Raw genomic sequence first — 24,342 nt, forward strand, 5'->3', positions numbered from 1 at the left:
ACCATTCTTACAGGAAGCTACGAAGTGGCCATAGTGGGAAGATATATCAGTTAGGGTCCAGCCAAGGAAACAGAAACTACTCCCCATCTTTATAGGGCATATACAGTATAGGAAATTAGCTACATAGCATGGAAGAACTGGGAAGACAAACAGGGGATCGTGAGGTAATGATCAGAGATTATTAATGGAGGGAAATTGGGAGGAAGTGGTGCTAAAATAAGTGTTTAATGGGAACTAGCATCATGGAGGGAATGGTTGTGCTGTAGGATCTGGGGTCTTCGTGGAGATGGACCCAAAGCTGGAGGCCCCAGAGACAGGAGAAATACCCATGTCCCCTCCTACCACCACTGTCTTGTCAGTAAATGGAGAAGGAAAGAGGACATGGTCCCTGGGAGCCTGACCCACTCCTCTGGTGTGCTTGGTGCATCACTTCCACTAACACATGGAGGTCCTTCAAGATGATCCACTTCTCTTCGTGCTAATTCACTGCGCACCAAGTAGCCCTCCAACCTGAAGCCTAATTCTATTTGCCATGTTGTTATTTCAACCAAAGTGTGAAAAACTTTTTTTTAAAAAAATAACTGGTCAACTGATCCACAAGTAGAGGGGGGAAAAAATCAGTGAAAACAACTAAAATTTGTTAGTTTAGGGGTTTCTCTTGCTTTTTTTGTAAATTATGAATGAAGGACCTAGAAGATATGCAGATGGCCAACAAACATATGAAAGGATGCTCAACATCACTAATCATTAGAGAAACGCAAATCAAAACTACTGTGAGGGGCGGATCCCAGGAGCTCGGGCAGCCGGAGGAGCGGCAGCAGCCAGGCAGCCCAGCTTTGCGAAGGCTCTCGGCGCGCCGCGGCCCGCAGGCACCGGACACGCGCCTGCCCCGCCGTCCAGATGCCCAAGAGGAAGGTCAGCTCCGCCGAGGGGGCTGCGAAGGAGGAGCGCAAGAGGAGATCGGCGAGGGTTTCAGCTACACCGGCTCCCGCAAAAGTGGAAACGAAGCCAAAAAAGGCGGCAGGAAAGGATAAATGTTCAGACAAAAAAGTGGAAACAGGGCTTCCCTGGTGGCGCAGTGGTTGAGAGTCAGCCTGCCAATTCAGGGGACACGGGTTCGTGCCCCGGTCCGGGAAGATCCCACATGCCGCGGAGCGGCTGGGCCCGTGAGCCATGGCCGCTGAACCTGCGCGTCCGGAGCCTGTGCTCCGCAACGGGAGAGGCCGCAAAAGGGAAAAGGGGAGCAAAGGGAAAACAAGCTGAAGTGGCTAACCAAGAGAATGGAGAAACTAAAAACAAGGAGAGCCGAGCTTCTGATGAAGCAGGAGAAAAAGAAGCCAAGTCTGATTAATATCACACACCTGGTTCAGTGGCCCCAGTCTCCCTTCTTGTACAATCCAGATGAATATTTTTATCAACTCTTTTGTAAATGCAAGTTTTTTAGTAGCTCTAGAAATATTTTTTCAAAGGAGGGAATCCCACCTCATCCCATTTGTTAAGTGTAAATGCTTTTTTTTAAGAGATGAAATCATTTGCTGGTTGTTTTTTTGGTAAAACCAGAAAATAGTGGGATATTGAATATGGGAGGTTTTGATTGTCTTGGGTGTCAGCTTAACATTCCACAGATGGAGGGTAGCTTTTCTATCCTATAATACAAAGCATACTAAATGGCAGTTTGGAGTCAGTTGTGCATTTAATGTTTTAAATACTTTATATTACTTCTCTTTCCAGGTTGTTTTTGGTAGAATTGTTTCCTAAAGCAAACCACTCACCCCTTGATCTTGGCTCTCCTGGACAGAATTTTGTGCACTCTGTAACATATTTGGTCATGGTTGTCCAGTTCTTCTAGAAACTGTCAATGTGCTATGAACGATTGACAATTTGAGTATGTAGTGTATATGATATTAAATTGTGAATTAGTGGGACTTAACGATGTAACAGCATATCAATATTTGAAGATATCGGTACTTGATATCCTGTGAAGAAAAATTTGCCTCCAAATTTTAAGCTGGAAAGTCACTGGAATAACTGTTCAGAAAAGAATCACAACTACATAATTTTTTAGATTTTTGGTACGTATGTTAAGAATTGTGTACAAATTGAAATGTCTGTGTACTGAGCCTCAAAACAACCAATAAAATCTCAACTATGAAAGAAAAAAAAAAAAACTACAAAGAAGTATCACCTTACACCGGTTAGAATGGCCATCATCAAAAAATCTACAGACAGGGCTTCCCTGGTGGTGCAGTGGTTGAGAATCCAGTTGCCAATGCAGGGGACACGGGTTCGAGCCCTGGTCTGGGAAGATCCCACATGCTGTGGAGCAACTAGGCCCGTGAGCCACAACTACTGAGCCTGCGCGTCTGGAGCCTGTGCTCCGCAACAAGAGAGGCCGCGATAGTGAGAGGCCCGCGCACCACAATGAAGAGTGGCCCCCGCTTGCCACAACTAGAGAAAGCCCTCGCACTGAAACGAAGACCCAACACAGAAATAAATAATTAATTAATTAATAAACTCCTACCCCCAACATCTTCTTAAAAAAAGAAAAAAATCTACAGAAAATAAATGCTGGAGAGGGTGTGGAGAAAAGGGAAACCCTCTTGCACTGTTGGTGGGAATGTAAATTGATACAGCCACTATGGAGAACAGTATGGAAGTTCCTTAAAAAACTAAAAATAGAACTACTATAGGACCCAGCAATCCCACTACTGGGCATATACCCAGAGAAAACCATAATTCAAAAAGACACATGCACCCCAATGTTCACTGCAACTCTATTTACAACACCCAGGACATGGAAGCAGCCTAACTGTCCATCAACAGATGAATGGATAAAGAAGATGTGACACGTACATACAATGGAATATTACTCAGCCATAAAAAGAAACGAAACTGAGTTACTTGTAGTGAGGTGGATGGACCTAGAGTCTGTCATACAGAGTAAAGTAAGTCAGAAAGAGAAAAACAAACACCGTATGCTAACACATATATATGGACTCTTAAAAAAAACGTTCTGAAGAACCTATGGGCAGGACAGGAATAAAGACACAGACGTAGAGAATGGACTTGAGGACACAGGGAGGGGGAAGGGGAAGCTGGGACGAAGTGAGAGTGGCATGGACACATATATACTACCAAATGTAAAATAGATAGCTAGTGGGAAGCAGCTGCATAGAACAGGGAGATCAGCTCGGTGCTTTGTGACCACCTAGAGGGGTGGGATGGGGAAGGTGGGAGGGAGACGCAAGAGGGAGGAGATATGGAGATATATGTATATGTATAGCTGATTCACTTTGTTATACAGCAGAAGCTAACACACCATTGAAAAGCAATTATACTCCAATAAAGATGTTAAAAAAAAAAAGAATGTAGGACCTAAAACTTTTTGACAAATAAAGCATATATTTCAGCACAACCATGGAGTGTCAGTGAGACAGGGTGGGCCAAGGCAGCCTCCCAGCAAGGGTCTTGCAGTTGCTTGGATTATCTTACAAGTTCCACATGAGGGTCATCTTTTACATCTAGGTGTTTCTCCCCTCTTTCTTTTGGAAAAAGATAGAAATAAATTCTAGCCCAGAGAAAGAAAGATATCGTGGCCTAGGATTAGGAAAAAGATAAAGAAATAAAAGGAGGGAGATCTAAAACTCCTTGCTGAGACCCTTCCTCCCACTGTCTCCGGCAGTCCTGGCCTCATCCCTGAAAATGAGCTTCCAGAGAAGCCCAGAAAGAACTCCCTTTAGTCTTGACTCTCAGATATGTGCACAGTTAAATTTGTTGATCTCAGTGGTTGCAGCAGAAACTGACAGATATCGACGTTTAGACAAAATGCTGCAGGCCAGATAAAATTGAGATTAAACCAGAGCAGCTCTGAGGTCCAAAGGTGCCCCTGCTCCCCAAGTCTGGCTGGCAAACACATGGCATCAATAAGTATTAGATATTATCAAGGAATTATTGCTAGGGTTCTTAGGTATGATACTGGTAGTGTGGTTAGAAGGAGATTGGGCATATTTTTAGATATCATACATGTATGCATAGCTATATACCTATAAATGTAGATGGTTAAATGACACAAATATGGGAAAAAGGTTAACTATTAAACCTCGGTGGTGAGTATAAGGATGTTCTGTATTTTCAAAGCTTTTATGTTTGAAAAATTTCACAATAAAACTCAGGGGAAAATAACTGCTGTCCATTTGGCAATTATAGTTCCTATCATCAACTATTAACGTGGAATTACTTTATTATAAAAATCTGTATCTCTTGAGTTTGGCAAATCTGAACCAATTAACTATAGTCTAAGTGAGATAAAGAATGGACTTTCTAAACCTGGTAAGCCTGAGTGATCAAACCCTTGTCTAGATAGAGTTCACCGTGACGAAGGAAGAATTAAGACCCTCCAAAATACTGTGACATTGCAACTACTCTAATATAAATGTCTGTGGTACCGACTTTGACTTAGGGCACTATTCTCAGCTGTTCATTCATTCATTTGGCGTTTAAGCACCTGCTATGGCCCTAAGATTGGGCACTAGGCACCGTCTGCTCTCCAGGAGCTCCTAGACCACAGAGGAGATGAACATGGGAATGAAGTGGGCAGTGACGTATGACAGGTACAATGATTCAAGGGGTCACAAGGATAAGAGTGGGGACAAAGGAAGGAGCAGGCATTTCAACTAGGCATCAATGAAGGACCAGCAGGATGGGATTCAAAAAGGAAGCATATCAGTCAGAGAGGTTAATGAGGGATGATTTACAGAAGTGTGGCTGAGTCAGGGAAAACCAGCAATGGATGCTGAAGCCACCAACTGTGGGGACCCATTCCCTGCCCTCGGTGTGAAAGGAGCAAGAGGAAGGGGCAGTACCAGACCTCAGAGAAAGCAGTCGTGACCTTCCTTTGAAGGATCCCATCAGCCTACAGTGACTCAAAAGAGAGGATGCCAGGGGAGGAAATACCCTGGTCCTGTCCTCCCGTCCAGCTCTCATCTTCCACCAAGACCTCCCACTGGCTCAGCCTAGTACAGAAAGCTTGGTTGATGCAGTCCCTAGAGTTCAGCCCCCAGAGGCAGAGGGCAGGGTAGAGAAGGTCAGGGCCAACAATGTTTTTCAGCAAAATGGATAATGCTGGAGGGGGCATTAAACAGGAGCAGGGGAAGTGTGGGCCGGGGGGAAGGTAGAGGGCATTAAACAGGAGCAGGGGAAGTGTGGGCCGGGGGGAAGGTAGAGAGCATTAAACAGGAGCAGGGGAAGTGTGGGCCGGGGGGAAGGTAGAGAGCATTAAACAGGAGCAGGGGAAGTGCGGGCCGGGGGGGAAGGTAGAGGGCATTAAACAGGAGCAGGGGAAGTGCGGGCCGGGGGGAAGGTAGAGAGCATTAAACAGGAGCAGGGGAAGTGTGGGCCGGGGGGAAGGTAGAGAGCATTAAACAGGAGCAGGGGAAGTGCGGGCCGGGGGGAAGGTAGAGAGCATTAAACAGGAGCAGGGGAAGTGTGGGCCGGGGGGAAGGTAGAGAGCATTAAACAGGAGCAGGGGAAGTGTGGGCCGGGGGGAAGGTAGAGAGCATTAAACAGGAGCAGGGGAAGTGTGGGCCGGGGGGAAGGTAGAGAGCATTAAACAGGAGCAGGGGAAGTGTGGGCCGGGGGGAAGGTAGAGAGCATTAAACAGGAGCAGGGGAAGTGTGGGCCGGGGGGAAGGTAGAGAGCATTAAACAGGAGCAGGGGAAGTGCGGGCCGGGGGGAAGGTAGAGAGCATTAAACAGGAGCAGGGGAAGTGCGGGCCGGGGGGAAGGTAGAGGGCATTAAACAGGAGCAGGGGAAGTGTGGGCCGGGGGGAAGGTAGAGAGCATTAAACAGGAGCAGGGGAAGTGCGGGCCGGGGGGAAGGTAGAGAGCATTAAACAGGAGCAGGGGAAGTGTGGGCCGGGGGGAAGGTAGAGAGCATTAAACAGGAGCAGGGGAAGTGCGGGCCAGGGGGGAAGGTAGAGAGCATTAAACAGGAGCAGGGGAAGTGTGGGCCGGGGGGAAGGTAGAGAGCATTAAACAGGAGCAGGGGAAGTGTGGGCCGGGGGGAAGGTAGAGGGCATTAAACAGGAGCAGGGGAAGTGTGGGCCGGGGGGAAGGTAGAGAGCATTAAACAGGAGCAGGGGAAGTGTGGGCCGGGGGGAAGGTAGAGAGCATTAAACAGGAGCAGGGGAAGTGTGGGCCGGGGGGAAGGTAGAGGGCATTAAACAGGAGCAGGGGAAGTGTGGGCCGGGGGGAAGGTAGAGAGCATTAAACAGGAGCAGGGGAAGTGTGGGCCGGGGGGAAGGTAGAGAGCATTAAACAGGAGCAGGGGAAGTGCGGGCCGGGGGGAAGGTAGAGAGCATTAAACAGGAGCAGGGGAAGTGTGGGCCGGGGGGAAGGTAGAGAGCATTAAACAGGAGCAGGGGAAGTGCGGGCCGGGGGGAAGGTAGAGAGCATTAAACAGGAGCAGGGGAAGTGTGGGCCGGGGGGAAGGTAGAGAGCATTAAACAGGAGCAGGGGAAGTGCGGGCCGGGGGGAAGGTAGAGAGCATTAAACAGGAGCAGGGGAAGTGTGGGCCGGGGGGAAGGTAGAGAGCATTAAACAGGAGCAGGGGAAGTGTGGGCCAGGGGGAAGGTAGAGGGCATTAAACAGGAGCAGGGGAAGTGTGGGCCGGGGGGAAGGTAGAGAGCATTAAACAGGAGCAGGGGAAGTGCGGGCCGGGGGGAAGGTAGAGAGCATTAAACAGGAGCAGGGGAAGTGTGGGCCGGGGGGAAGGTAGAGGGCATTAAACAGGAGCAGGGGAAGTGTGGGCCGGGGGGGAAGGTAGAGGGCATTAAACAGGAGCAGGGGAAGTGCGGGCCGGGGGGAAGGTAGAGAGCATTAAACAGGAGCAGGGGAAGTGTGGGCCGGGGGGAAGGTAGAGAGCATTAAACAGGAGCAGGGGAAGTGCGGGCCGGGGGGAAGGTAGAGAGCATTAAACAGGAGCAGGGGAAGTGCGGGCCGGGGGGAAGGTAGAGAGCATTAAACAGGAGCAGGGGAAGTGCGGGCCGGGGGGAAGGTAGAGAGCATTAAACAGGAGCAGGGGAAGTGTGGGCCGGGGGGAAGGTAGAGAGCATTAAACAGGAGCAGGGGAAGTGTGGGCCGGGGGGAAGGTAGAGAGCATTAAACAGGAGCAGGGGAAGTGCGGGCCGGGGGGAAGGTAGAGAGCATTAAACAGGAGCAGGGGAAGTGTGGGCCGGGGGGAAGGTAGAGAGCATTAAACAGGAGCAGGGGAAGTGCGGGCCAGGGGGAAGGTAGAGGGCATTAAACAGGAGCAGGGGAAGTGTGGGCCGGGGGGAAGGTAGAGAGCATTAAACAGGAGCAGGGGAAGTGTGGGCCAGGGGGGAAGGTAGAGAGCATTAAACAGGAGCAGGGGAAGTGCGGGCCGGGGGGAAGGTAGAGAGCATTAAACAGGAGCAGGGGAAGTGCGGGCCGGGGGGAAGGTAGAGAGCATTAAACAGGAGCAGGGGAAGTGCGGGCCAGGGGGGAAGGTAGAGAGCATTAAACAGGAGCAGGGGAAGTGCGGGCCGGGGGGAAGGTAGAGAGCATTAAACAGGAGCAGGGGAAGTGCGGGCCGGGGGGAAGGTAGAGAGCATTAAACAGGAGCAGGGGAAGTGCGGGCCGGGGGGAAGGTAGAGGGCATTAAACAGGAGCAGGGGAAGTGTGGGCCGGGGGGAAGGTAGAGAGCATTAAACAGGAGCAGGGGAAGTGCGGGCCGGGGGGAAGGTAGAGAGCATTAAACAGGAGCAGGGGAAGTGTGGGCCGGGGGGAAGGTAGAGAGCATTAAACAGGAGCAGGGGAAGTGTGGGCCGGGGGGAAGGTAGAGAGCATTAAACAGGAGCAGGGGAAGTGTGGGCCGGGGGGAAGGTAGAGAGCATTAAACAGGAGCAGGGGAAGTGCGGGCCGGGGGGAAGGTAGAGGGCATTAAACAGGAGCAGGGGAAGTGCGGGCCGGGGGGAAGGTAGAGGGCATTAAACAGGAGCAGGGGAAGTGTGGGCCGGGGGGAAGGTAGAGAGCATTAAACAGGAGCAGGGGAAGTGTGGGCCGGGGGGAAGGTAGAGAGCATTAAACAGGAGCAGGGGAAGTGCGGGCCGGGGGGAAGGTAGAGAGCATTAAACAGGAGCAGGGGAAGTGCGGGCCGGGGGGAAGGTAGAGAGCATTAAACAGGAGCAGGGGAAGTGCGGGCCGGGGGGAAGGTAGAGGGCATTAAACAGGAGCAGGGGAAGTGCGGGCCGGGGGGAAGGTAGAGAGCATTAAACAGGAGCAGGGGAAGTGCGGGCCGGGGGGGAAGGTAGAGAGCATTAAACAGGAGCAGGGGAAGTGTGGGCCGGGGGGGAAGGTAGAGAGCATTAAACAGGAGCAGGGGAAGTGTGGGCCGGGGGGAAGGTAGAGAGCATTAAACAGGAGCAGGGGAAGTGTGGGCCGGGGGGAAGGTAGAGAGCATTAAACAGGAGCAGGGGAAGTGTGGGCCGGGGGGAAGGTAGAGGGCATTAAACAGGAGCAGGGGAAGTGTGGGCCGGGGGGAAGGTAGAGAGCATTAAACAGGAGCAGGGGAAGTGTGGGCCAGGGGGGAAGGTAGAGAGCATTAAACAGGAGCAGGGGAAGTGCGGGCCGGGGGGAAGGTAGAGAGCATTAAACAGGAGCAGGGGAAGTGTGGGCCGGGGGGAAGGTAGAGGGCATTAAACAGGAGCAGGGGAAGTGTGGGCCGGGGGGAAGGTAGAGAGCATTAAACAGGAGCAGGGGAAGTGTGGGCCGGGGGGAAGGTAGAGAGCATTAAACAGGAGCAGGGGAAGTGCGGGCCGGGGGGAAGGTAGAGAGCATTAAACAGGAGCAGGGGAAGTGCGGGCCGGGGGGAAGGTAGAGAGCATTAAACAGGAGCAGGGGAAGTGCGGGCCGGGGGGAAGGTAGAGAGCATTAAACAGGAGCAGGGGAAGTGTGGGCCGGGGGGAAGGTAGAGAGCATTAAACAGGAGCAGGGGAAGTGTGGGCCGGGGGGAAGGTAGAGAGCATTAAACAGGAGCAGGGGAAGTGTGGGCCGGGGGGAAGGTAGAGAGCATTAAACAGGAGCAGGGGAAGTGCGGGCCGGGGGGAAGGTAGAGAGCATTAAACAGGAGCAGGGGAAGTGCGGGCCGGGGGGAAGGTAGAGAGCATTAAACAGGAGCAGGGGAAGTGTGGGCCGGGGGGAAGGTAGAGAGCATTAAACAGGAGCAGGGGAAGTGTGGGCCGGGGGGAAGGTAGAGAGCATTAAACAGGAGCAGGGGAAGTGCGGGCCGGGGGGAAGGTAGAGAGCATTAAACAGGAGCAGGGGAAGTGTGGGCCGGGGGGAAGGTAGAGAGCATTAAACAGGAGCAGGGGAAGTGCGGGCCAGGGGGAAGGTAGAGGGCATTAAACAGGAGCAGGGGAAGTGTGGGCCGGGGGGAAGGTAGAGAGCATTAAACAGGAGCAGGGGAAGTGTGGGCCAGGGGGGAAGGTAGAGAGCATTAAACAGGAGCAGGGGAAGTGCGGGCCGGGGGGAAGGTAGAGAGCATTAAACAGGAGCAGGGGAAGTGCGGGCCGGGGGGAAGGTAGAGAGCATTAAACAGGAGCAGGGGAAGTGCGGGCCAGGGGGGAAGGTAGAGAGCATTAAACAGGAGCAGGGGAAGTGCGGGCCGGGGGGAAGGTAGAGAGCATTAAACAGGAGCAGGGGAAGTGCGGGCCGGGGGGAAGGTAGAGAGCATTAAACAGGAGCAGGGGAAGTGCGGGCCGGGGGGAAGGTAGAGGGCATTAAACAGGAGCAGGGGAAGTGTGGGCCGGGGGGAAGGTAGAGAGCATTAAACAGGAGCAGGGGAAGTGCGGGCCGGGGGGAAGGTAGAGAGCATTAAACAGGAGCAGGGGAAGTGTGGGCCGGGGGGAAGGTAGAGAGCATTAAACAGGAGCAGGGGAAGTGTGGGCCGGGGGGAAGGTAGAGAGCATTAAACAGGAGCAGGGGAAGTGTGGGCCGGGGGGAAGGTAGAGAGCATTAAACAGGAGCAGGGGAAGTGCGGGCCGGGGGGAAGGTAGAGGGCATTAAACAGGAGCAGGGGAAGTGCGGGCCGGGGGGAAGGTAGAGGGCATTAAACAGGAGCAGGGGAAGTGCGGGCCGGGGGGAAGGTAGAGAGCATTAAACAGGAGCAGGGGAAGTGTGGGCCGGGGGGAAGGTAGAGAGCATTAAACAGGAGCAGGGGAAGTGCGGGCCGGGGGGAAGGTAGAGAGCATTAAACAGGAGCAGGGGAAGTGCGGGCCGGGGGGAAGGTAGAGAGCATTAAACAGGAGCAGGGGAAGTGCGGGCCGGGGGGAAGGTAGAGGGCATTAAACAGGAGCAGGGGAAGTGCGGGCCGGGGGGAAGGTAGAGAGCATTAAACAGGAGCAGGGGAAGTGCGGGCCGGGGGGGAAGGTAGAGAGCATTAAACAGGAGCAGGGGAAGTGTGGGCCGGGGGGGAAGGTAGAGAGCATTAAACAGGAGCAGGGGAAGTGTGGGCCGGGGGGAAGGTAGAGAGCATTAAACAGGAGCAGGGGAAGTGTGGGCCGGGGGGAAGGTAGAGAGCATTAAACAGGAGCAGGGGAAGTGTGGGCCGGGGGGAAGGTAGAGGGCATTAAACAGGAGCAGGGGAAGTGTGGGCCGGGGGGAAGGTAGAGAGCATTAAACAGGAGCAGGGGAAGTGTGGGCCAGGGGGGAAGGTAGAGAGCATTAAACAGGAGCAGGGGAAGTGCGGGCCGGGGGGAAGGTAGAGAGCATTAAACAGGAGCAGGGGAAGTGTGGGCCGGGGGGAAGGTAGAGGGCATTAAACAGGAGCAGGGGAAGTGTGGGCCGGGGGGAAGGTAGAGAGCATTAAACAGGAGCAGGGGAAGTGTGGGCCGGGGGGAAGGTAGAGAGCATTAAACAGGAGCAGGGGAAGTGCGGGCCGGGGGGAAGGTAGAGAGCATTAAACAGGAGCAGGGGAAGTGCGGGCCGGGGGGAAGGTAGAGAGCATTAAACAGGAGCAGGGGAAGTGCGGGCCGGGGGGAAGGTAGAGAGCATTAAACAGGAGCAGGGGAAGTGTGGGCCGGGGGGAAGGTAGAGAGCATTAAACAGGAGCAGGGGAAGTGTGGGCCGGGGGGAAGGTAGAGAGCATTAAACAGGAGCAGGGGAAGTGTGGGCCGGGGGGAAGGTAGAGAGCATTAAACAGGAGCAGGGGAAGTGCGGGCCGGGGGGAAGGTAGAGAGCATTAAACAGGAGCAGGGGAAGTGTGGGCCGGGGGGAAGGTAGAGAGCATTAAACAGGAGCAGGGGAAGTGCGGGCCGGGGGGGAAGGTAGAGAGCATTAAACAGGAGCAGGGGAAGTGTGGGCCGGGGGGAAGGTAGAGAGCATTAAACAGGAGCAGGGGAAGTGTGGGCCGGGGGGAAGGTAGAGAGCATTAAACAGGAGCAGGGGAAGTGTGGGCCGGGGGGAAGGTAGAGGGCATTAAACAGGAGCAGGGGAAGTGTGGGCCGGGGGGAAGGTAGAGGGCATTAAACAGGAGCAGGGGAAGTGTGGGCCGGGGGGAAGGTAGAGAGCATTAAACAGGAGCAGGGGAAGTGTGGGCCAGGGGGAAGGTAGAGAGCATTAAACAGGAGCAGGGGAAGTGTGGGCCAGGGGGGAAGGTAGAGAGCATTAAACAGGAGCAGGGGAAGTGTGGGCCGGGGGGAAGGTAGAGAGCATTAAACAGGAGCAGGGGAAGTGTGGGCCGGGGGGAAGGTAGAGAGCATTAAACAGGAGCAGGGGAAGTGTGGGCCAGGGGGAAGGTAGAGAGCATTAAACAGGAGCAGGGGAAGTGTGGGCCGGGGGGGAAGGTAGAGAGCATTAAACAGGAGCAGGGGAAGTGTGGGCCGGGGGGAAGGTAGAGACGTGTCCACTATGGGAGACTGAAGGACATGTTATACAGCAGGGGCAGCGTGAGCCAGGGCAGAAGTTAACCTCACGGTGCTCAGGAATTGCAGGCGTCTCAAAGTGAGCTTTGAATTGCTTCACCAGTGGAAGGAGGGAATTAGTTGTAGCCATCTCCCTCTCTCATAGACACTCCCTTAGGATCAATCTTTTACCATTTTGGCATTTTTATATATGCAAAATAGATGAGCTTTAAATTCCTTGACAATTGGTCCATATGGATCTTAGAAACCTTCACAATAACTCCACAGTTAAGAGTCTTCCAACTATAAGAGACACGTGCTTAGCTTAATTAGCATAAGCAAAAAGGGAATTAATAACTGAGACATTCAAGAGGTGGCATGAGTTTTAAGCAAAGCCCTATCCAGGCACTGAAATGATGTCACCATGCCTTTATCTCCCTCTCTTCATCTAGTAACTTTACTTTTTCATCTGTTGGCCTCAGTCTCCAGCTGATCTTCTCTAGTTGGTGGCAAAGATGGCCACAGAAGTTCCAGGGATATTTTGTCTTTACAACCAGTGAGCCAGGAAAAAAGAAGAGCAGCTTCTTTCTCATTCAGCATTCCTATCAGTCCCTCAGTGTGGATTTACATCAACCCTGATTGTGTTAAATGCCCACCTCACCCACACCTAGTATCCAAGGAGGAAGAAATCTTTGTCATCCAAGATCGTGTGATCATTTTGTGAGGGAAAATGGTGGAGTAGGGGTTGTAATTAGGCCTGGGCAATTCATAAATGACCAGAGTGATGAAGAGACTAAAATATAGATGGATGTTACTGCAATCCACATGCTGTGGATCCACCCTTTTCTGCTTCTATTCTCCATTTTCCTCATTCATTCATGCAGCGTTTTTGAAGATTCACTTTACATCAGGTGCTGTAAGAAGAGTAACACACCAGTGAACCATAAAGTCCAGCTGTATCTTATAATCCCTTTCTTATTTTTGCAGTTGTTATTGTTTGCCATGATTCATATACCCCTCCAAAAATAATGCAAAGGCTATTATAATTCTACAGTTTGTTTTATTTTCCTGCATATACATGCATTCAGCCAATAATTTATTGAACCATTAAAATGTGCTAGATAAAACAGTGAATATGAATATAAAATTTTAAATGTTTGGGTATTTTTATTTGCTAAAATCTAAATTAAGAACTCTTTAGGGCTTCCCTGGTGGCGCAGTGGTTGAGAGTCTGCCTGCTAATGCAGGGGACACGGGTTCGAGCCCTGGTCTGGGAAGATCCCACATGCCGCGGAGAGGCTGGGCCCGTGAGCCACAGCTACTGAGCCTGCGCGTCTGGAGCCTGTGCTCCGCAACGGGAGAGGCTGCGATAGTGAGAGGCCCGCACGCCGCGATGAAGAGTGGCCCCCGCTTGCCACAACTAGAGAAAGCCCTCTCACAGAAACGAAGACCCAACACAGCCAAAAATAAATAAATAAATAAATAAAAAGCCATGCATTTGAAAAAAACAAAAAGACTCTTTAAACAGTGAATAACACTACAACCATTTAAAATAAGTTTCCATGTCTACAGCTCTCTGTTGATATTGGTGTTATTGCTGAAGAAATAATACAATTTTTTTTTACCATAAGGAAAGAAAAGAAAGTGATCTTTATGTCCCTTTTTAGGGATTTTTAAAAAATATCCTCAGTCTATTATAAAATATTCAGTAGATTATTTTAAGCCTTGACTAATCATGCTGTACCTTTATCACAGTAACGAGAAGATTTTAGCACAAGGTTATTTTCATAAGTATGAATTACATATTTTGTTTATGAGCTATAGTATTTGAATTTGAATGTCTTAATAAATTTTTCTTAAGTTATAGAAAAGATTTACTCTGTTTACCTTTTTAATACTCCGCTTTCCCTTTGGCTATCTATCCTAAACTTTTCTTCCGTGTTAGTAGAAATTGTTGCAGTGAGAGGAGTGGAAGTGCCAGCCAGTCAGAAACCAGCATATTAAAAAGGTCAACATCGTACAGTTTTCTTCTATAATTCATAAAAATATTAAACATCCAGTATTTCATCTCAGGCCCAAGATTGTAATGAAAGCAGAAAATGGCACAATATTAATTCATCTTCATGACAAATATTGTAATGTGAAAAGGAAGTATACAAGCTACAAATATTTGGTTACCATTTAAAAAATATCTTCCATCCTTTACAATGTAATGAGAGTAAATTTATATTTCCTCAGGTTGAGCCCTTTCACTAAATACCTACTGCCTTTTAAATTAATAGGACTCCTTTGGGACTATACTGAAATTAGACTTAATCCCCAAGAGAGCTACTAGTAGCACTAGTAGCTAATAAAAGACATTCATTATTTTTAAAAAATAAGTAGAAGTTTTATTTTAGTTAATAGTTCACTTTTGCTGTTATTAAGTTATTTGAATATGACTAATTATAATTTTCTCACCATTTTAGATGGTTAGTTCATTTCTGCCTTTATATCAACATAATTCCCAAATAAAGTAGTATTCCTTCATGATTAATTCTATCATATGACAAAAGTTGCATTATATAACTAAGAAGAACAGAAATAAGGGCTTGTATATTCAGAGTCTGAAAGAACTCAGTCAATCAATTCAAATCAGACAGTAAGCCTCATATGCATTCAACACAGTTTTGTATTTGTCTTTTCGTTTGTGTGTATGTGAGGTGAGAGGGAGGAAAACCGGAGACCTAGCAGGACTCAGAATCCAGCTCAAATCATTTATTTAAAGGACTGATGGCAGAGCCCTGAAAGGGAGTGAGGGAACCTGTGAGGTGGATGCAGCCAGAGACTAGCAACAGCAGAATTTCATGAATGCCTCTAGGAAGAGGAGCAAGGGGAGGAGATGCTGGCGCAGCCCTGTAAGATCTGGAGCTCTGGTTGAGGAGCCAGCACCAGGAGCCATAGCATGGAAGGATGAAGCCCGTGGCAAAACAATGAAGAAGAGCAGGGAGGAGAGAGAAGGGAAGAAATACCCGGACCTCTCTCCTCCCCCATCCTACTGACCAAACCCAACCTAATGCCAGCTGTCAAGGAAGCCTGGGTGAGGGAGGCACCAGGACCAGGCTCTCTGGCTCAGAGCAGGAAAAGGATAGGCAGAGGCACAAACGAACAATAAGCAACAGAGATGTTAAAGGGGGACTCAAGGAGACCTTACTGAAGGCAGTATTTGAGGTCTCCTAATATTGTGAGAAGGAGCCCAGTGGAAGGAGCTGAGAATGGCTGGACAAGAAAACGGAGATGAATGGAGAGAATGAAGGAAAAAGTAATCAAATATATAGCTCTCTGGGTCGGACTAGAATGTGGGTGTTGCTCTCCCTTTTAGAGTATCATTTGAAAAGCTGCCTTAAATGATGTTAAAAATAAATAAATCTGCCAAACGACTGTATAGAATATTCCTGGCGCATTCATTTTGAAACGGGAGATGATGCTGCGAGATTGTGAACTTCCATCTTTGGTAGTTTTTTTCTTTTATGAGAGCTTTGGGCATTAAAAAAAAAAAAGCCCCTGTAAGACCTGTCATTCCAAGTTCTTTTGGTATTCAACTTGCTCTCGATAGAGTGAATACAACTAGAGTGTTGAGTGACTTGTTACCAAGAGTATCATTGCTGCTTGCCTTTTTACCATAGCTTATTTACTACTAACAAATATCATCTTGTGATGATGTGCCTTCCACCCGCTGGATCCCAGAGTGCTTTATGAACTACGAATGCAGGAGTAGCTAAAAGAGAGTTCTCTCTGGGCTGGAATAAGACAGCTGTTAGCCTTGCAGAAATGTTGCACAACAGCCTGAGTGCAAACCAGGGAAGGGTTCTCAATCTAATTGAAACTGCAAGAAGAATTTTAGTTGATGGACTAATTGCTGAGGCTGGCATTTATTCAAAAAACCAGGGCTTATTCTTCTCTGGTAGTGAGCAAGATTCTTCACTGAGTTCCATTTAATAGATCCTGTTGCTTCCATTTAAGAGATGAGGAAACTGAAGTTCAGGGCCACAAACTGTGCCCAAGAGAATTGGGTTGTGATGCATGCCTTCTGAGTTTCCGGTTGCTATTTATCTTCGGAGTCACATGGCAAACAAGGGCATCAGCAGGGAAACAATGACTTGGTACCAACGTGAGAGAAACAGTACACCCGAGGTGTGCATGTTTTTGCAGAAATTGGGCTGCTCTGGGAAGGTCACCATGTGATCCTGGTTCAGCTTGACCCTACATAGTTTATGAACTCAGGCAAGTTCCAAGAGCCAGAGGTGGTATGAATGCAAAACACTCTTCTGCCTTTAAGAAACAGCAGATTGTGAGTCAATGAAACTTTAAACTGATTAGTTTGAGGTGGGCTTCTCTTGCCTCACACTCCTTTCATGCTGGAATGTCACATTAATTGGTTCTTAATTGAACAATGTGCATCCAATTTTCAAAACCCAGCAGAGTATAAAACAGGAAGTCAGACTCTTTTTCTTTGGAATAGAAAGTCATATGGGTAAAGATACAGTTCATAAGGATTAAACTCTCACAGAGGTTGGGAGCTGTCATGCAAGCTTTCTTCTACTCAGCACTGTAAGGTATAGTCCTTCAGGTTGTCGATTTTCACATGGAAAGCATTTTAATGCTACTTACCTGCAGGAGACCATCATCTTGTACTTGAGCTATAAGATGATGCCAAAAACTTTCTCAGCTACTTGATTTCTGGAAAACCAAGATCTCTAAATGTAGCTGTGTGTTGTATATGGTTAATTATCCATTTCCTCTGTAAATAATAAATAAGTTGCTCTTAATTTGTTTATGTAAAATAAGCCGTCATTGGATGGTAGCTAGTTAAGTCCTAGATGTGAGAGTTTCTTATCTACAGTGACATTTGGGCCAAAAGGTCTACTTTCCACCTGTTTAAATTAAAAACCTGTTTGTTCATGTTCTCTCTTTGGAAATCTTTCATGTACAGGCAAGTTTATTTTTCTCTCCTGAAGAAATATTATTTTTAAACAGGATCTGTGTTCTGAATTCACATGGTGTGAAAAGTCAGAGACAGAAGGAAAGTTGCCTTCTTGCAACAAATAAACCTTTGAAAAAAACTTGTCAAGTTGCTGTGCTATTTTTTTCCCCCAATATGGCTGTGCCTGGGGAGAGAAAATGAAGCAGAGTTCCTTAGTTCAGGATACTTAAGAATTAGATATTTGTTTGTTTTCAGTCACATCTGTATCACACTTACTCATCTTACAAACGAGAGAAGGACTTTTCTAATTGCATGCTCAAACATGGATCATTCATCAAAGTTGGGGTATTTCTGCCTCTTGCAACAGAAGTAGAAATTACATTCTTTCTCCACCTTGCATCATAAAATATGGTCTTATATCGGGCTTCCCTGGTGGCGCAGTGGTTAAGAATCCGTTTGCCAACGCAGGGGACAACGGTTCAAGCCCTGGTCCAGGAAGATCCCACATGCCACGGAGCAACTAAGCCCGTGCGCCACAACTACTGAGCCTGCACTCTAGAGCCCGTGAGCCACAACTACTGAAGCTTGTGTGCCTAGAGCACATGCTCTGCAACAAGAGAAGCCACTGCAATAAGAAGACCATGCACCGCAAAGAAGAGTAGCCCCTGCACGCCACAACTAGAGAAAGACTGTGCAGCTACGAAGACCCAGCACAGCCAATAATAAATAAATTAAATAAATAAATGTATTTTTAAAAATAAAAAATTAAATGTGGTCTTATATATTATAACAATTAGTTAGCAATTGATAGAGACTTTGCTTCTTTCAGGGATGCACTGGTCCCATGGTTATAATAAAGGTAGATAGAAAAGGGAAGAAAGCCCAGGAGACAATGTCATTTTAACCACAATCTCTCTGATTTTCTGGTGTGTGTTATGATGACATGTTGGATTAAGGTGCAGTTAGATTATGATTTTAAAAAGAAAAAAAAACACCGTAATCACCAACAAATCAAATACTACTTGATTTGTTGCTACTGCCTCTCATTAATGAAGAATCCTTGTAGACTTGCATCCTTTAAACACAGAGTCTGGAATAAAGGTTAACCAAAGAAACACACCATGATCTCAATGAGTTAATGCTGAGTATCTCCAGCTGTGGAAGGCTTCTGACTCTCCATCCTTGTGGCAATTTACTATGCTGATACCCTGATCACACATCTTCAAGTTAATTAGTCTCATACGCTCAACACCCATTCCTTCTACTCTAACAAGGCTTCCTTAAACTTCCCTGGGACCAGATCTGGCATCAGAGAAGCAAGCAGGGCAGCAATGCTGCCACAGGAGATAAATGTTTCACTGGGTACAAACTCAATAATAAGTGCAACATGTGACAAAGAAGAATGCTTTGGTAGCCCTGTTCAATCTCTCTAAGAAATTGACACTGTAGACTACAGGAGCAAAGCCCAGGTAATGACAGCTACGAAAAGCTTTTGTAAGCAAAGTAATCAGGCCCATGTCAGCCGGTCTCTCCTCTCATGATCTCTTGCCTGAACAATTGGGAAAACGTGATCAATGAGGCATTTTTCAACCTCTATGGCAAGTCATCAGTCAGTGTAAGGTGGTGCTCAAGAGCAATGACCTAACAACAACAAAGTAGGAAAATGGCCCCTAGATTGAGGGGAGAGTTGCAAATGGTAGATTACAACTTTCAGAACTCTTTTGTCACCACTTGCTCACCCAGCAGAATTCAGTCACTATTTTACGCAAGCAGCTATGCTCAGCTGATTTCTACGCTATGTAGGTGCTTGTGGCACCTGTATCTCTGCTGCTTCTGGGTATGGGGAGAGCCCAGAGATCCCTCCTTGGGTGACTTCTCCTCCTCAACCCCCTCCAATTGCTCCACTTGTAAAATAGAGGCAAATGGTTACAGGTAGAAGTCATTGTTGTTCAAGCCAACGATCCTCTCAATCCATCCATTAATTTAGAAATCTTTCACCTTCAATATATACAATGACAAGGTTCTCTGTCAGCTTTTATGAGAGACTGTCACTGTGAGTGTCCCTGATGAACACGAGGAGTTTGCTGCTAGAGGGGGGATCACACACATGTCACTGCTTTAGAGGAGGATGAGTTCCATAATATCAGTATAAAGTGTGAAGGTGATTCAAGGAGGTGAGAAGCACTTGTGGCAGAAATTAAAAGGAATTAAGAGGAAGGGCTCCTTGGAGGCGGTGGCCTTTGAGCTAGGTCTCAAAGATGTGTAGAATTTTAATCTGTAGAGATGTAAAGTAAACAATGCAAATGAAAAATATCGTGGCAGAGAGGCTTCTTGCTAAGATGTTTTAGCCTGAGGGAGAGTGGTCTGGGCATGCCCTGGAAGTTTATTAACAATGGATTTCTTGCTTTAACATTTACAAAGTGCTTATACAATAGTCCCCCGTTATTCCTGGGGGATATTTTTCAAGACCCCCTGCCACAGTGGATGCCTGACACTGTAGATACTATCAAACCCTGTATAACTATGTTTTTTCCTAACATACATACCTTTGGTAAAGTTTAATTTATGAACTAGGTACAGTAAGAAACTAACAACAGTAATAATAAAATAGAATTATTGTAACGACATACTGTAGTAAAAGTTATGTGAATGTGGTCTCTCACACACAGAAAATATCTTATTGTACAAATTTAATGCTTTTTCCGTCTTAACTAAGCACTTATCCCACGTTGCGGCCATAACTTTTGCAGTTTCAGGTGCAATCTCAAAACTGGCACAAATTTCTTTTTCCTTTTTCACAACTCCAAGGATAGAAGATTCTTTCTTACTGTAACTCTTAGCAACCTCAGCACACAATCTTTTTTCTTTGCTTATTGGATCGAGAATTTCCACCTTTGCACTTAAAGGAAGCACTTTATGGCTTCTCTTTGGCAATAACTGATTTGCCAGCATCACTGCTCTTGAGCTTTGGGGCCATTATTAAATAAAATAAGGGTTCTTTGCACACAAGCACTGCAATACTATGACAGTAACCAAATCAGCTACTAAGTGACCAGTGGGCGGGATGCTCTGGACAAAGGGATGGTTCACATCCCTGGCAGGATGGAGCCGGACAGTGAAGGACTTCATCAGGCCACTCAGAGCAGTGTGAAATTTAAACTTGAGTTGTTTATTACTGGAATTTTTAATTTAATATTTTCAGACTGCGGTTGCCTATGGGTAAATGAAATTGTGGAAAGCAAAACCACAGATAAGGGGGGGGACTGCTCTATCCACTCAACCTTAGAGGGGCTATGTGGTGTAGAGGTAGAGATGGAGATTCAAAGCCACAGTGCCTGGGTTCATAATCCAGCTCTGCCACTTATCAGCTATATGACCTTGGCTGAATTATTTCTCTTCCCTCAGCTGTACAATGGGGATAATCATAGTACCTACCCCACAGGCTGATACAGGGATTAAATGAATTACTTCATTAGAAACACCTAGAACAGGGCCTAGAACACAGTAAATGTTCAATAAATATTAATTTTCTATTCTAATTCTCACACAACTCTGTGAGGGTAAGTGCTACGTGGCAGATGAGGAAACTGTATTGTTCAGAAACAACCCAAAGGCCTGGCAGAGTTGACGGTCGCATCACGTCCTCTGTCTCTCAAACATGTCTCAATACACCCCAGCAAGCCCCAAGTGAGAGAACCCTTTTTTCTTCTTTATTAAAGTATAGCTGATTTACAATGTTGTGATAATTTCTGCTGTACAGCAAAGTGATTCCGTTATACATATATACACACTCTTTTTCATATTCGTTTCCATTATGGTTTATCACAGGATATTGAACATAGTTCCCTGTGTTTTACAGGAGGACCTTGTCGTTGATCCATCCTCTATGTGAGAGTTTGCATTTGCTAATCCCACACTCCCAATCTCTTAAACACACCATACAACAACTCCACACTTCACACTCTGTGCAGCTGTCCTCAGCCAGGAGTGGTTTTGCACAGACACTCCCCAGGGGACATTTGGCAGTATCTGGAGATACCTGCGGTTGTCACAGTTGGGGGTTGCTAGCAGCATCTAGGGGGGTAGGGGCCAACAGAATGCTGCTAAGTGTCTTATACTGCACAGGGTAGTCCCACGACAAAACATTTTCCAGCCCCAAATTTCAATAGTGCCCACGTTGAGGAACCCTGACCTAGAGCTATCTCTTGGAGGCAGGTCCATATTAAAATGTTTCAACAAGACTCCCTCTTACATACAATATACTTTGCTGAAAACCATCAAAGCAAAGGGCAAGTTGTGGAGCCAGTGAAAAATCTGAGCCAGTGAAAAATCTAAGTGTTGATGGAATTGTTAGGGGTGTTCCTCTGCCAATGTTCGTGCGGGAAGAAACGCCTTCCTAGCAGTATGGGGAGAAAAGAGCGAATCACTTGAAACCACGATCTACTAAAACAAATCCTAAAAAGCAGTTCAGCTGCTATAAGAGGCAAACAGTCCATGCCTTCTGCCTACTGCCCGCAGTGTTTGAAGTCTCCAGCTTCACACACACACATACCCACAAAAATGTTATTTATTTCCATCCACAGCTCAAGGCTACGTCAACTGTCAAAAATTCTAGAGAAAAATTTGTCTCCTTCTTCACATAGATAATCGTCATTCAACTTCAATTTCCTCATTCAATGAGTAAATATCACTCATTCCATTGAGTGTGCTGTGATTATACTTTTTCTCTTTAAAAGGCCATTAAATCAGGTGTAAAAGACCCACTAATTTTCTACTCTAAATAGGCTCAGAAGCACTAAATACTTCATTGTTTGAATTCATCACTGTAGTTTACGCAGATGAAATTCTCTGTGAAGCCATGGTTTTATGCCCTGTGTCAGCCACTCTCATCTTCCCCCAGTCCTGGAAACAATAACTCAGTTTCCAAACACATTAAATGCATTGTAAATAGTACATGCCTCCACAGCGCCACCTTGACGGACTGATCGACCTTGCTGCAGTGCCATAAATTTGAAGACATCTAATAAAAGCTGCCACATGCAGCCCGACATTTTTGTTCTAAGACATAGCAGGCTGCTCAGCAAAGCAGCTCACCTTGCTCATTCTTGCCCTGCCGTCGCTCCCATCTTTGCTTCTGGAGACACACCACTACTGTATCTTAATAACAAGAAGAGTTATAAAAATCACATTTGTGTAACACTTTCCAACATACAAAGCACCTTTGTGAACATTTTCTTATTTGATCTTCATAACAATATTTTGAGCTTGGAGTGGCAGCTCGTAAAATGATCCCCACTTTGTAGATAATCGAGCACATGCTACTACTGACTCAAGTTATAAAAAAACATCTTCCAGGGCCTCAGGGAAGGTAAGACAAGCGAGACCCACAGGAGATGTTCTCATGGTGCTGGGTCTTAGCTTGGGTTCCTCCAGAAGCAGAACCTAAGACATGGATTTGAGTTTAATTGATTTGGGAGATGGTCCTAGGAAGTGCCAGGAGGGGAGTGGGGAAATAAGACAGGCAGGCAAACAGTAAAGGGTGCTTCATGAGCACATTACACTGTGGCGGCTCAGGTTCATTGCTGCTGGGGAACTCTGTGGTTAGTGTGGAGTGATCCTCCCTGAAGGTGGGGAAGCTGGTGCTTGACGCTCCACCTCCCATCCATTATCACCTGGAGGCTGTTCTTTGGAAGGCATATGGGATTAACTCTCTGGCATTCTGTCCAGGCTGAGAAAATCCCCCCAGGGATTTCAGTGCTTGCTAGAGATCGTCCAACGAGCCAATGGAAGGCCGAATGCACAAGGGGGAGTGCTTCTGTCCTCAAAACCACCGGTGTCAACTATGGTACCACAGTGCCAAACCTACTCAGTGAAAATGTGGAGATGGACCTTAGCTCTCTTTTCTGTGTCATTGTGTCCCCGTCATCCTTGTGATTTGCATCTTTTAATTGTAATAGACTCTCTCCCCTGACTTCTGAGACTTAGTACCTTCAGACATATTTCTCCCCCACTTACTGATGGGACATCTTCTCCACTCTTAAAGCTTCATCTCAGATTATGGATTTACTCCAAGGCATGTCTGATTGATAACTTAAAAAATCTTCCTTCTTAGATAGCAAAGTAGATGAAAGTCTTAATCAACAGTAGTCCCCAAAGATAGATCCAGGCCTATATATTGTTTGGCTTGACCCACTCATGGCTTTAAAATTTTTAATTAGGGGCCACATTTATTTCTAATTGAAAGACTTCACTTAAAAAGTGGAATTCTCTTTGGTTTCCCTGGTGGCACAGTGGTTAAGAGTCCGCCTGCCAATGCGGGGACATGGGTTCGATCCCTGGTCCAGGAAGATCCCACATGCCATGGAGCAACTAAGCCCGGGCGCCACAACTACTAAGCCTGCGCTCTAGAGCCTGTGAGCCACAACTACTGAAGGCCGCGCACCTTGAGCCCATGCTCCGCAACAAAGAGAAGCCACCGCAATGAGAAGCCAGCGTACCGCAAGGAAGGGTAGCCCCCGCTCGCTGCAACTAGAGAAAGCCCACGCGCAGCAACAAAGGCCCAACACAGCCAAAAATAAATAAATAAGTACATTTATTTAAAAAACAAAAATTGGAATTCTCTTTTTCTCCTGAAACATCAGATGATCTGGCAACCCGACTCTTGTGAAGAATCTACTGGAGTGGGGTAGAGGCTGCCCATCTAGACTGGGCTTGCCTTCTCCAGCTAGCCGCAACCCTGCCACCTCTGCACTCAGCACCTTCAGTCATTCCAGCCACCTGCCTGCTTCTCCAGGCTTTTGAATTGATGTCACCTGACCTATAGCCCATTAGAGAAGCGGGAGAAGATGCTTAGAGGTTGCTGCTTTTGTTATCCTCTGTCAGCGTCCTTGAAATCACACTCTCCAGTGTGTAATGATTCTCAACCCTTACCTAACCTTCTAGCTCTGTAAGACAATAAGGCTTTGTTGCAATTTTTGAATGAGGAATGACACAGACCGTTAGATAAACGTAGATTTAATTTTCATTAGACTTGTTCTAGGTAGTGCTTGAACTTTAAATCCTATAAAGTAGAAGTAAATTTGTGTTTGAAATAGAAATTGTCAGAAGAAAGAACAAGGAAGACATTTAGATAATTTCCTCTGGACGTGCTAAGTCAGAGCAAGATCCATCTTTGCATTATCTGTAAGTCGGGAGCCACCTGTTCTTCATGACTGTCTGATGGCTGGAATGCGAGGCCCTGAGTTCAATTAATTTACATGTGTGGGAGGAACAAGCTTTGTAGCAGCAGCAGTTAGATTATTAATGGACTCCTATATTGAATTGCTCATATGTTTGAAAGGCTAATTACAATATAATTTTAGTTTTAAAATATTGCTTTGTCAAGGGTGGGAATTATATCATGTATCATGAAATGGTACTTTTTTTTTTTTTTTTTTTTGCGGTACGCGGGCCTCACTGTTGT

General features: G+C 47.3%; 1 protein-coding gene across 1 annotated transcript; it reads left to right on the forward strand.

The window, feature by feature from the left end:
- Positions 1-900: 900 nt before the first annotated feature.
- On the forward strand, positions 901-1,351 carry LOC136126022 (non-histone chromosomal protein HMG-14-like). Its single transcript, XM_065881065.1, has 2 exons — positions 901-1,078; positions 1,221-1,351. The coding sequence occupies exons 1-2, from the start codon at positions 901-903 to the stop codon at positions 1,349-1,351; spliced, it is 309 nt and encodes a 102-aa protein (XP_065737137.1).
- Positions 1,352-24,342: the final 22,991 nt, after the last annotated feature.

This window comes from Phocoena phocoena, chromosome 7 (assembly GCF_963924675.1).
Source record: "Phocoena phocoena chromosome 7, mPhoPho1.1, whole genome shotgun sequence".
Lineage (NCBI taxonomy): Eukaryota > Metazoa > Chordata > Mammalia > Artiodactyla > Phocoenidae > Phocoena > Phocoena phocoena.